This window comes from Indicator indicator, chromosome Z, assembly GCF_027791375.1.
Source record: "Indicator indicator isolate 239-I01 chromosome Z, UM_Iind_1.1, whole genome shotgun sequence".
NCBI classification, from domain to species: Eukaryota; Metazoa; Chordata; class Aves; order Piciformes; family Indicatoridae; genus Indicator; species Indicator indicator.
Window position 1 is genome coordinate 62,060,600 of NC_072053.1, and position 14,205 is coordinate 62,074,804.

General features: G+C 37.2%; 1 protein-coding gene across 1 annotated transcript in view; it reads right to left on the bottom strand.

The window, feature by feature from the left end:
- PAM (peptidylglycine alpha-amidating monooxygenase) overlaps positions 1–14,205 on the bottom strand; it is a 74,975-nt gene that overhangs the window by 37,625 nt on the left and 23,145 nt on the right. The window contains 7 exon segments of the mRNA XM_054397935.1: positions 1,999–2,070; positions 2,723–2,910; positions 10,176–10,279; positions 10,550–10,626; positions 10,729–10,809; positions 12,416–12,483; positions 12,933–12,981. Of these exon segments, the coding sequence (XP_054253910.1) occupies positions 1,999–2,070; positions 2,723–2,910; positions 10,176–10,279; positions 10,550–10,626; positions 10,729–10,809; positions 12,416–12,483; positions 12,933–12,981 (639 nt within the window).

Below are 14,205 nucleotides of genomic sequence, written 5' to 3' on the forward strand. Positions count from 1 at the left end.
ATGGATAGCCTGTGTGTAGCAGGAACACATCTTCTAAAGCTATGCCCAGGCAATAATGTAATGTACACATTATCAGCAGGCAGATACTTCCGCATGGCAGGCTTTTTTGTTTTCCTTTTTTGAGGCAAATGCTTCAATACACTCACATCAAAATTTGTCTTTCTGACCACATTTGTACTCCCCAGATTTTTAAGCATCTCCAGTGAAGTATCTAGTGAAGCAATAGTGTTTACTTCAGTTACCTGAAACTAAGGAGGGGAAAATTAAGTTGCTACAACATAATGAGTCATCACAAAAAAACCCCAGGCAAGATAAGACACAGAATTCTGGAAAAATCATTGAAGCATTATCCTCAGAGCAAATCAAAGGCTGAATTTACTGAGCAACACCTCAGTGGCAACAGAACTAATCAAATCCTGAGTTTTGCTGGATCTGTGTTTTGCAGATAAGCTTATCATATAAAGCATGTCATACCAGACCATAAAGGGAGAAATTTATGTTAGAATCTTTACCTCTGTAAACCTGTATTTGCTTCTGTGCAGTTTAGGGGTCCTCTGCCCCCTTTATCCAATTGAATAATTTTTCTGTTAGTTAGATCACATTAAAATTTGGTTAATATTGACTAACACTAAAGTTATTTGACAAGATGGACAAATTGGCAACACAACTGCATAAAAATGCTTTGCCCCACAAAACTAGACTCAAATTTATAAGTAATTTTTATAGGCATATTTCAGTAGAATACTTTCAGCTCATGGTTTTCCCAATGCATTTTATCAGGTGCTCCTGTGCTTGTAGAACCAAACACTGCTTTCTAAAATAGCCACTCAAATTTTGCTCTTTGGAGATAAAAATAAAAACAAACCAAATATGACTTTAAATATCTGTAAGCAGCTAGCTCATTCTGCTCTGGAATAGACTTAAAAATTTAATATTCCATTTTGTTTCTAAAAAATCCATCTTGAATTGACTAAAGTAAGTTTCAGGCATGGAATTGTAAATATTCTCTATAGTAGTTTAAGGTACTTCCAGTCAAGACTCACTTACACCATAGTTTTTATGTAACTTTAACTTCATTATTTGAGTCAACTCTGCAAAACAGCGAACTACACAGAATATCTAATCCCTTCGGGAGATGTTATCAAAAACTCTAAACACTGGCCTAATATTTGCTCTCATTAAGGGCAAAAGGAAATTCGCGTTCTCTTTATTCTACCCTTGAATCTCAATATCCTTCAATGACAATTGTATGAAACTGTAGCTGACAAGATCTTCTCTTCAGTATCAAGATCTTGATACTAAACCAGTATTTATCTACTACCACATGACCCACAAGAGCATTAAAGAACAGTCTTATTTAAATGTATCTTAAAACCAAAAACAACATTTAGCATTTTTGTAGAAGCTTTGCAACAGTCATGGATTTCTTCCTGCAATTAAGCACTGAAAACATTTTTCCATGAGTTGTTATGTGTAGATGCATATATATAAATACAGTAAAAAAAACCCTCAGTATTAAATATTACCTGTAGTCAAGCCACTACATGTAAAACCAATATTAAAGAATAAGAATATATTACTCCGTAATCATACATAGCAATGCAAACCAATAAACAGGTGAAAAGCTAATAGCAGACAGTTACATATAGGATATAGATTAGTTATGCACTATAGGCTACTTCTCTGTATCTGTTTTAAGGATTACACTTACAGATAGACTCAACTTTCTTTTGCAAATCAAACCAAGAACAGGAAAATGTGGTAAGAGTACATAAATTCTAGCTACAAGACTAGATCAGTGGGAAATTATTTTTAAAATTATTTCTTATAGAGCATTTAATCATATTAAGCATGCACACTGGCACATGACATTGCAAATTGGATCAGTTATGACAAAGAGATTGAAAACTTCACAACTCCTTAACAATCAGGACATAATTTATCAGTTTTTTACACTAGTCAGTCCCTTACTTGACAGATAAATGAGCAAGTACATACCCTGATCCAAAATCTCTTCCTCTTCATTTTTGGTCTGCTGCAGCAAAGTACTTCTATCAGTATCCTTGGTTTCTGAAACATGGTTTTAGGATATGATGTTAACTTCTGCATGTGAATGGGACTGACCATTTTCCTACTTGCTGAAAAAAAGCCCTTATGAAAAGAACATTTGGTACGTTTATCTATCTGTAGTAGTTGTACCAAACAGTGCAGCAGTAAAACAACTGGAATAAAAAAGAAAGACTTGTACTTGGCTATACAGACATATCGGTCAGATTACTTCTGTATAATACTATTGCTGCAACTTACATGCCTATTAACATTTAATATAAACAGTTTATTCCATTCATAACAGAGCAGTGGGATCCAGTAAACTCCGGAAATGTTATAACACAGATTTATTGGATCCAATATATAACAGGTACTAAGAAACTGATAATTTAGAGTATTGACACTTGGCATAGAAAAAGGTCAATCTTTTGTGTACATAGCTCAAGTATCTATTAAAATATGTTGGAAATTGAAAGACTATAGCAACAAATAGAAAAAAGACTATGGCAGACATTTCCAACAAAAACAAGAACAGAATCCTGTGATTGTCCGTAATAAGCTATTTGAATTTTATTTGGAATTGCATTTACTTTTAATGAAAATTCAGCATACCAAAGCACCACAAACACATCACTGAAAGACGTTAATAAAATGGATTACAAGGTTTTTTCACCTTCATGATGTCCATGTGTCATCTTTAGCATATTAGACTTGACTGGAATAGGAATATTTGCTTCCTGTGGTATATTTCTGAACATCTCAGGGTTTACATTCTGTGTGCAGGTCATATATGAGAGAGCATGCCTGGCTTCCATATAGTACATAATGTAAAAATTACACATTTCATCATTGGCTGTTCCCCTACATAATACAGAAAGGATGTGGCAGTTAGGAAAAGTATATCTGTTATTCAATTAAACTAAATTGTTTCACAGAATATTAGTAAATTGCAATGAAATGTTTAGAAGTCTCCCCCAAAAACATTTAATGATGTAATTGCAGTGGATATCCAAAATTAATCTCAGTTTATACTAGAAAATACCAGTTTGCACAAACTCCTCAGGTATTATAGGAATTCTTAACTATTTGGTCTTTTGATTCTACAGAAAATTGCATCAACTCTTTAAAGTGCTTTCCCTTCTCCTTTCCTCAATATGCTCCTCAAAGTCTCCAGTCTGTCATCAACTATGCATCATTCGTGATGTCATAATGTCAATCTGGGGCAAACCTAATTTAAAAATGTTGCAAATAATGTCTATTTCAGCAGCTATCTTTTAAGACAGGTTTTTGTACCCCATGTTCAAGTGCATCTACTCATTAGCCCATCACACTGGCTCTAATGCCACAAAACTTACTATCATTAAATACTAACACACTACAAACATCTCTTGAAAAGAAGACAGCACTGCCATCTTGAGAGTAACTAGATCACAAGTTTCTGTAAGGAAAACATGAGTTCCAAAGGAATGATTAAACAGCAAAAATTAATTTATTTGGTAAATGTTGTGCACATACTTGAAACAGAAGAGGCTCTTCTATGTTGCTACATAATCCTGTCTTTCACAGAAACAAGAACGGAATGAGAAAATTATTTTTTCCTGTGACATACACGTTAGTATCTTCTATTTACAGCTACAGTCCTGACAATGCTATTAACTATGACTTTAAAAAGTTTACAAATTAGAGGGGGTTACATTAAGACTTTTTAAATTAGCTTTCACAATTAACCATTGAGTCCACATTCACAAAAAGATACAGAGGTGGCCTCTATTAGCTGTTTGCAAAAGACGTCAGCACTGACTTTTCCAGCAACATCCACTGCAGCACTCATTTATTCACCATAGCAACCATAATGACACCAGCCAGAGGGGAGATAGGGGGAACATGGGAGAAGAGACTGTTTCAAAAGGGGAACTGCTATTTTTCCATGCATTGAAAATTTACCATCCCTTGGAGACCACAGAAGTCACACTCTGACTTGGCAGGCTCTGCTGAAGCCTTTAGAGAGCATTAACGTCACTGTTGGACTCCTAATACCTGCCACTCTAATTGCCTCCTCTATAAAACTCCAGTAAAAAAGGGCATGTGAAACACACACAAACTCAGGTTCACCTGACACATGTTACTGTATCTAAACATTTCAAAGCTGATAATATCCAATATTTACAATTAAAAGAAAAACAAAACCTCTGTCAACAACAGTTTTAGTAAATTCACAGAAAAACCAGAATCCTTCCATCAGATATTTTAACTCCTGAGAAACTTATTTTATGAATGAATTTAGTTAGTAGAAATGATGATGCATAAGTTAAAATGAAATAAAGTAAAAAAATTCCTGCTAACTACCTTAAATCACTGTATTCAGGTCTTGGTATACTAACAGTACAGAGAAAAGAGTAATCAAATAGAGGATTTAACATTGAAAAGCAAGATAATGCAGTTAAAGAATCCCACAGGCACACTTCTCTTGAATGATACAATACTCATTAAATATCCTTTGAAAGGGAAAGATACAGGTTGCACTAATTTCTGTCTGTTTTTTTAAACAACACATTATGTTGCGACTGGAAAAACAAGCAGCCACACTGGCACTTTCCTTTACAAACACATGATCACTACAATGAATGGGCTCCAGTTCTTTGATATCCTTTATACTGATAATGTACTACTTGACACTGTCTCAACTCTAAAATATCGCTACATGTTACAAAAAATGGCTGCTTGCATGGAGTACTCACTGGTCTGTAGCAAAAATTAGAAGAAAAACTCCTTTCTAATTTAAGAGTAGTGGATGTCCGTATTTGACAAAAGGCAACCGAACCCTTTAATTTGCAGAAGTTTAGCCTGAGGAGAAATCCAGCTAACTAATGGATGATGTATGAACGTTTTGAAAGATGGGTTGTGATTTATCTTTTTACACCAAAGACATCAAATCTGTGCTCCTTAATTACTCTGAAATTGTGTGTATTCATTGGGAGAAGCATAATTAGGTCAGTTTGCTGAACTCTACATATTTAAGAGGCATGCCTCAGTATTTTATTAAATTTCTTTGGACCAGCAGAGGAAGCAAGATGAAAAAGGTTAGTGTTAACCACAGGCACCATGAGATAATGTAAGACAATGGAAAGCAGTTAGTGTAACTAACAAAAGACCCCCAATAACACCAAGACTATAAATATGCAGAAAAACAACCAGCACAGAAAGAAAGGTATAAAATAAAAAAAGAACATAAAATGGAATCAAAGAACAGTTCAAGTTGGAAGGGATGTTAAAAATCATCTAAGCTGGGAGGCTTGGCTGATACAGCTGAAGGCTGTGCAGCCATCCATCGTGACTTGGACAGACTGGAGAGCTGGTAAAAGAGGAAGCTAATGAGGTTCAACAAGGACAAGTGCAGAGTCCTGCATCTGGGGAAGAATAATAAACTGCACCAGGACAGGTTGGGAGACGATCTGCTGGAGAGCAGCCCTGTGGGGAGGGACCTGGGAGTCCTGGTGGATAACAAGTTCCCATGGGACAGCAATGTGACCTTGTGGCCAAGAAGGCCAATGGGATCCTGGGGTGTATTAAGAAGAGCGTGTCCAGCAGATCAAGGGAGGTTCTCCTCCCCCTCTACTCTGCCCTGCTGAGACCTCATCTTGAGTACTGTGTTCAGTTTTGGGCTCCCCAGTTTAGGAGGGACAGGGTCCTTCTGGAGATGGTCCAGCGGAGGGCTACGAGGATGATTAGGGAACTGGAGCATGTGCATTATGAGGAGAGGCTGAGGGACCTGGGGCTTTTTAGTCTGGAAAAGAGAAGACTGAGAGGGGATTTAATAAATGTTTATAGATATCTGAGGGCTGGGTGTCAGGAGGGAGGGGACAGGCTCTTCTCACTTGCTCCCTGTGATAGGACAAGGAGCAATAGATGTAAGCTGAAGCACAGGAGGTTTCACCTCAGCACAAGGGGGAACTTCTTTGCCGTAAGGGTCACAGACCACTGGAACAGGCTCCCCAGAGGGGTTGTGGAGTCCCCCTCTCTGGAGACTTTCAAGGCCCATCTGGATGCATTCCTCTGTGACCTGACCTAGATTGTATGGTCCTGCTCTGGCAGGGGGGTTGGATTCGATGATCTCCTTAGGTCCTTTCCAACCCCTAACATCCTGTGATCCTGTGTGATCCTGTGATGCAGCCTAGGATACCAGGTTGCATGCACACATTGCTGACTCATGTCATCCACCAACACCCACAAGTCCTTTTCCTCAAGGCTGCTCTCAATCCACACATCAGCCAGCGTGTATATGTGTTTAGGACAGCCTTGACCCAGACACAGGAGCTTGCGCTTGGCCCTATTGAACTTCATGAGGTTTGTACACGCACACCTCTCAAACCTGTCAAAGTCCCTGGATGGTATCCCTCCCAGCATGTTGGTCACATTACACAGCTTGACGTCTTCAGCAAATTTGCTTAGTGTGCACTTAATCCCACTGTCCATGTTCCCAACAAAGATGTTAAACAGCTCTGGACCCAATATTAACCCTTGAAGAAAGCCACTAGTCACTTGCCACACGGGCATCGAGCCATCAACTGCAATTCTTTGAGTGCAACTATCCAGCCAATTCCTTATCCACTGAGTGGTCCATCTGTCAAATCTGTGCTGCTCCAATTTAGAGAAAACAATGTCATGCAGGACTGTGCCAAACGCTTTGCACAAGTCCAGGTAGATGACATCAATAGCTCTTCCCTGATCCACCAGCACTGTATGTCATGGTAGGGCCATGACATGGCCCAGTACAAACCAGACAGGCCTTAAGATGTGTAGACAGGGTCCCTTTCTCTTCCCTCCTTCCTGCAGAAAAACAGGGCAACGCGGGAAAAAGAACAAAGGGGACAGGACTCCTGCCTGTTTATCTGGGCGAGAGCATGTAAGCTGACCACTGTTTCTCCAGATATATTCTGCCTTTTATGGTCATAGCCTGGCAGAACGCCTTTCCATTGGGCAGCTACACGTTAGCGTCTGTGCCCCATTGGACTAATCAATCTTTGGCAAGATGTATATATACAAGTGACTTGGGAGTCACCTTTGCCTTGCTCAAGCCTGCTGAAGCCTTGCTTCAAACCTTGCTTCAAACTGTGCTTCAAGCCTACTTGGATCCGTCTCGTAGAATTTGCCTTCAGTTGCCCTGCCCTGCCTTGAGTGCCTGGTCCAGAGCCTGGGATAAAGCCACGAGCCATACACAGCAAGCCAGAGAAACCACAAGCCTAGAAGCTGGATCCACCTAGCCTGCTTCCCCTTGCCACTAGAATTGTGCTGTGCCTCAGTTTACCCAGAAACCAAGCAAGTGACTGTTGCGAAGAGCGTCGTTAAGTGCCCACCGTCCATTGAAGCCAGATCAGCCTGGGACCACACGGTAAACTCTCACACAGTAGCAGCAGCAGCATCACTGTGTGGGTAAAACTAGCTGTGAGTAATTAGTTCATTGCCCTTTGGGTTTAAAGGTTCTTATCAAGCCTTCCCCCGCTGTAATCAAGCACCACCTGCTCTTGTGGACTTTCTCTTTCCAAGTTATTGCCTCCCAGCTTGTATTGAATTGTTTGTACTCTGCCCTAAGACTGCATATCCCCATTGTAAATATATTTTCCAACCGTACAATGATCCTATTCAACGAGTGTTGGCATATTTTATTAATAGTTACTATTTTTACTTATACCCGTTTGTCATATTGTTTATTATTGTTGTGAGAGTAATTAATTAATAATTCCCCCCTTGACCACAACACTGTAGCAGCATCAAAGAAGGCCATCAAATACATCAGGCATAATTTGCCATTAGTGAAGCTATGTTGGCTGTCACCAGTCACCTACTGTGCCCTAGAACAGGTTCCATAATCTTGACAGGCACAGATGTGAGACTCATTGGCCTGTAGTTCCCTCAGTCTTCCTTTTCCCCTTTCAGAAAACGGGGCGTATGATTCCCGTTTTCCAGGCAGGAACTTCACCGGACTGCCATGGCTTCTCAAGTATGATGGATAGGGAGTTAGCAATATCACCTGCCAGTTCCCTCAGGGCCCATGGACTTGTGCACCTACAGGTTCTTTAGGTAGTCTCAAACCTGCCCTTCTACAGTTGACTGTTCTTCATTCTCCCAGTCCCTGACAGTTCTGCAAACCTGGGTGGTGTGGCTGGAGCCCTTGCCAGCGAACAATGAGGCAAAAAAGTCACTAAGTACCTCAGCCTTCTCCATATCCCAGGTAACTAGCTCTCCCATTTTGTTCTGGAGAGAGCACAGATTTTTCTTTAGTTTTCATTTTATTCCTGATATACCTATAGAAGTTTTTCTTATTGCCTTTGATGTCCCTGGCCATATTTAGTTATATCAGGGCTTTGGCTTTCCTAACCTGATCCCTTGATGCTCAGACAATTTCTCTATATTCCTTCCAGGCTACTTGTCCTTGCTTCCACCCTCTATAGGCTTCCTTTTTGCTTTCTACTCATTCCCCTTCCCCAAGTTATACACTAAGTAATAGACCTGGCTAGAAACGACACTTCATTCATAGGAAAGTGATTAGTTGACTATCACAAAAATGTTTACACAATTAAGTTTGTTTTAGCTCTGCGTTCTATGTTTATTAAAGATAAATCATAACAGTAATTTAGGCTATTTTTTGGGCTAGTTTAAGAAAAAACAAAAACACAGGAAAAAAAATAAATATAGACTGGGAAAGTGAACATCCAGACTTGATCTGATCCTTTTCAGATCAGCTTCCTTAACATTTCCATTTTCCATTTTTTCAGTGTTTGTACTTGGAACTCAAAGGTTCTTTTAGTATTTGTTTTTGACCAACAAGCTAGTCTGAATGGGAGCAAGCTATATTTTCTGAGATTTAAAAAACTTTCATACAATTTATTTCAGCTCTGTATCTTTCCATATGTCCACCACTGATGTGATTGCATTCCTTTTCATCTATTCATTTCATATTATGGTGATAATTATTTTACAACCACATGTATTTCCTTATTATGCATCAGTTTTTGTGTAATATTTTAAATATTTGCTTAAAATTATTATATATTTTTTTCAAAATCAATAGGTAGAAACAATGCAATAAAAATATTATGATCTGCTTATTTCTTTAATTTCTGTTCCTATTACTTCCCCACTGAAAGTATACTAGCACATTTAAAGAAAAGACCATAATTATCCTAGGACTGTTTCTTAAACTGAAAGGATTATTCAACAGTTAGGAACTACTTTGGGTATCTTACAGAAATTCTCAGTACTTGTGAAAAAAAAAAGTCCACAGCTGAACTCTGGGTTTAGATATATTTAGTGTTATGAACTTTGCAAAAACTTCAGAATTGATTTTGCTTCAGCTGCTAGTCTTTAAGTACCCACTGAAAGGTGATAATTTGTGTTGAATCTTAAACCCCTTGGGGTGCTGGAGCATATACTTCCAGAATGGAAAGATTTCAGCAGTGCATCTTTATATCTTTATACACAGAGTAAATAATGATTCAAAGAAGTGGAGCCAGGTAAAAGACTACTAATATTGCATCTATTTTCACAGTAGTATTGGTAACTTGACCTTACACAGCTATGTTTGCTGTCTTTGGATAGCATCACTGAGAAATTTTGAAATTTTGCTGCTTATCATTATCAGAAATTTATTTTTAATTGTTTTTCATAAAAACCTGCATATTTTTGTATCAGAAAATTTTTAAGATTAGGTTTTACAATAGGTCAGAATTTATCAGATTTTTCTTTCTGAAATAATAAAGACAAACTCTGAAGCTTAATTATTTTGTTTCAAAAGGTCTATAGCTTTAACTTACTCAAAAAGTATTTTTAGAATTGATAATCTGACTCCTTATCTAAGTGCAGATCAGCCCAACATCTGAATAAGGTGTTTGGCCAGGCAGCTTCACTGGAGAAATGTCCTGAACACCAGCGAAGTGATTATTCACATAAGTAAAGGCAACAAACATTGTGTCGAGTTAAGTCTTCAGCAGACAAAACAGACCACTCTGGCAGAATTCAACAGTTTGTTATAATTATCTTGGAAGAAGTAATGAAACAAATACATTTCTACACAAAACCAGTACCTTGGGAAAAATGGTTAAGAAATGGAGCAAACAGAGAAAACTTACCCTATATGTGTCTCTGTAGTTCTGCCTTCACCACTGAAAACACATCTAGCTGCTAGGGTATCATCATAGCTAACATCTACAGGATGTTCTACTGGGTAGAATGCCTGAAAGAGACAATGATTCACTGTAGTCAGTGAAAGTGCCTCATAGTATTTCATACACACACACACACCCCCCTTCCCCAGTGGTAGCAATTTCAGAAACGTTGTACATCATAATGTAATCATGACAGTACTTGGCAGTGTTCAGTTCCAGTGGCACAAAGCATACCAGTACAAACACCATGATGCAGATCTGTGGGTATATCACTGCCTATTCTCAGTTTTTACAAAAGACAATTAAAATTTACAGTTATAATTAGAAACTCAACCAACCTGTGGTAGCTGTGGACTCTGTCTACCGATCAATGTCCACTGACCATTTCTCACTCTGTATCCACTAACTACTTTACCTGTAACACAACAATATATGTGAGTATGAGACAATACTAATAAAATAACAACATTTTTTTAGTTCAGTATTTAATATTCTTATGTTACAATAAAGCTCTTACCTAGTCTGTGTGTATGAACTCTGTAGGCAAAAAGGTGCATTGGAAACCTTTTGTAATGGCAAGCAATGTCTGCATCAATCACTGTTAAAATATGATGGCAATAAACAAATAAAATCACATTATTTATCAGAAAAAAGTGTACCTCATTCAATTACGCTTACATTGAACAACAGACAACTTCAAAAAATACTGGATAATATCTCATATTTGTGCAATCTCTATCTCAAGATACCTGTAAAGAAAAAATAGTAAATATAGTATGAATCACTTGAAAATTATTTTCTGTGATGATGTACATACAAAATAGGGCTGAAATTTAGTGGCATGTTTTCCAGCATACACTACTGCTATTTACTGAAATAAAGTAATACATCTGCTTACAGACTATGTCAAGGGACATATAGAACAAACATAGCTATAGTAAATAGTCTACTCAGAAGAGAATTAAAATAAACTGATATAATTCTAAATTGTTACCATTTATAATGAAGGCTTGATTCAGATTTTATAGTTCTAAGCCCATTCTTAAATATTTAGGGTTAGATGCAGACTTCAGCAAAGATGTGCTATACAGATGTCTGCAGGCTAGCATTTGTGTTAGGTGCAGTTAACAGTAGCTAAGAAAGAGCCTACAGAGAACACAGAGAAGTTCCTCTGCTGATGCATCTCTGAAGGGTACCTGGGAACTGTCTGTATTTTGCCTTTAGTAACAAAATTTATGCTTTACCTCAGAACTTCATATTTGAGCATGAGAAGGTAACTATCAACAGTCACAGAACTAGTTTTTTATTCCCCTTTCCTTCACCCCTCCAACTGAAAAAGCACATTTCTGCATTGATCAAGTATCTTGGGATGGAGAGTGAGATGCATTTGATACGTTTTCACACTGAAAAGTACGATGCTTCATTTCAAGTTGCTGAGTTCACAGAACAGCTAGAGTCAGCTGAGCATCTGATCATCTCCTCCTATTTAACACAGCTGTTAATGGGGCAAATGATGTTCTCAGACATCTAATTTAAAATTCAGTGGTCACCTTCCTTAAAACAGAACATTCCATGTTAGCTTGAAGAAATGATATTGACCCTACCCGAGCTGAATTCCAGACGGAATCCACTGAGCAGGATTCTGAACAGAAAATGTTTGGAAACTTTGGTTTACAATATTTTTTTCAACATTTTAACCTTTCAATGAAGTAGGAACAAAGAGTTTTAAAGTTTTTTCCTTACTGGTAGATATTAATTTATTAAAATGGAACTCTTAGTAAATCACTTATAGCATGAAAAATATATACAGATGAAGAGGAATGAAAAAAAAAATAATATGCTTTTTTCATGGGAGGGGGGGAACAAGAAAATAGGTAGAGCTTTTTCAGTAAAATATTAAGACAAAAATGAACCAAAGAAACACTTTAAAGAATCCTAGAAACTTCAGTACTATTGCGATAATGATTGTTTTGTACAATATTGGTTTGTACAGTATTGATCACCTTTGCCAATGTAGTAATTGGAAAATATTATATAAATTTAAATGTAGAACAGTTTTTAAACCATATTTTTAACTAAGCAATTGATTTGTTTATCTACAATACAGCAACTCTTTGCTGATTTTCTTCTGCAATAAGCAGTAAAAATAAATCAGATGCTGAAACTGTATAATCACTTTGTAGAATTACCTTTGTAGAACTCACCTTTCTCACCTGGCGGTATCACAGTGTTCACAGACATCATAAGATACATTCCAGCAATCAAAGGTTGCCTGAAATTCAAAACCCAGGCTCTGCTAAACAAGTCCTTTGTAAAATCCAAACATAATTCATATGATATGCAATACCATTTAATACCACTAATTTCCAAATGTTGGATTACGTCTGAAACTGATCTACTGAGAAAAAATCTGTTATGCAGCATTTTCATTCCATCATTTCATACCGGGCTACAATTTTTTAACCATCTTCTATAAAGTATGTGAAACAGGACGAAACAATGATCTACATTATTGCTATTCTTGTCCTACATTTTAAAACAGGAAGCTCTGAAGATGGATTAATGCAGTATTGATAGCACTGTTTAATCAAGTTTCTTAGCTTCAAAATTCTTAATATTGTGAATTATGTATTACTTGTATTTCAAAGGAATCCAAAGGAGGGGTTTCCATGCCTTCTGTTCTGACGAAAAAAATAGCTAAGTACTTTTCAAGGTACTTACTTCTGATGTGTCAGATGTAAAGTTACACCAGAGCAGTCCTTGTGTTTATCTGTACAAATTACAAAACAGTTTAATCAATAGCAACTGAACCCATGCAAAATAATTACACATTAAATAACATTCTTCTGCTATATAAAAAATACCAGAAGCCAAGAGAAAATTTTGTCTTATGCTCTGCAGTAAAACTTTCATACTGCGGGAATTTTACTCAAATTTGCAAAAGCCTAAACATCACAGTGCTGCATTTGTAGCAAAATCCTAATACCCAACAAAACTCTAGTGGATGAAAAATTAACTGCTTTTTTATCACTAGAAATCGGAGATCTTTATGAACTAGCACCTGAAAGATGAAAAAGCGTCATTTTTACAATAGCAGAAAAAATTTGTTTGCTTCAAACAAATTTGTATCTTAACAGAAACATGATAGATTTGTGGAAATACAATGGGTTTAGGCATTAATAACAAAGCAGCAAGAAATCCTTTTAATAAAGTCAACACATGCAATTGAGATACCAATACAGACAGTACTTCTCTTTAACACTGAATATCCTAGGACAGTTCAAGCATCTGCTACTGTACTGTATGCACATCGTCTACTATATTTGGCATTTAAATTTTAAGACACTATTGTTTTGTTAGTTACTGTCCTGGGTCAAAACACATCCTGCTCTCACTCTCACCTCTATACACAGATGGGAGGGAAATAACAAAAAACACTCTGGGTTGAGATAAAGAGAGTTTAATGAGATTATAAGATGCACGATTACTTCAGCTGATTTGCAGAAAAGTGAAGAAAAATGCAGAAGTAGCAGCAAAAGACACTGCACCTCCTGACCTGCAGCCTGCCCAGAAGAAAAAGACTAACACACCAAATCCAAAAACTGAAGACAGCAACCAAATAGGAAGCTTCTCATTTTACCATCTGAACTTCAAGCCCCATGACACTTTGCTCCTGCCAGCACTTTCAGTTTGAAGCTGGCATGACAGCAGCACAGCATTGAGTATCAGTAACAGATTCAATTGAAGCCCATGACAGTTACTCAATTGTACTTGGTGATCTAGGAATTAAAACTTCAATTTTAATTTTTTTTTAATTCATTTTCTTATGTTTTAACAAAAAATAGATGTAGTTAGAAGGTAAATATAACTACAAAGCAAAAAATGGTGAAAAACAAAGACGGTAAAAAAATACCCTGTAACAGCATACAGTTCAGGTAAGAAAGAGAACAGAGTAGCTATGGATTTGCTGAAAGACAGTAACTTGGGACAGTCT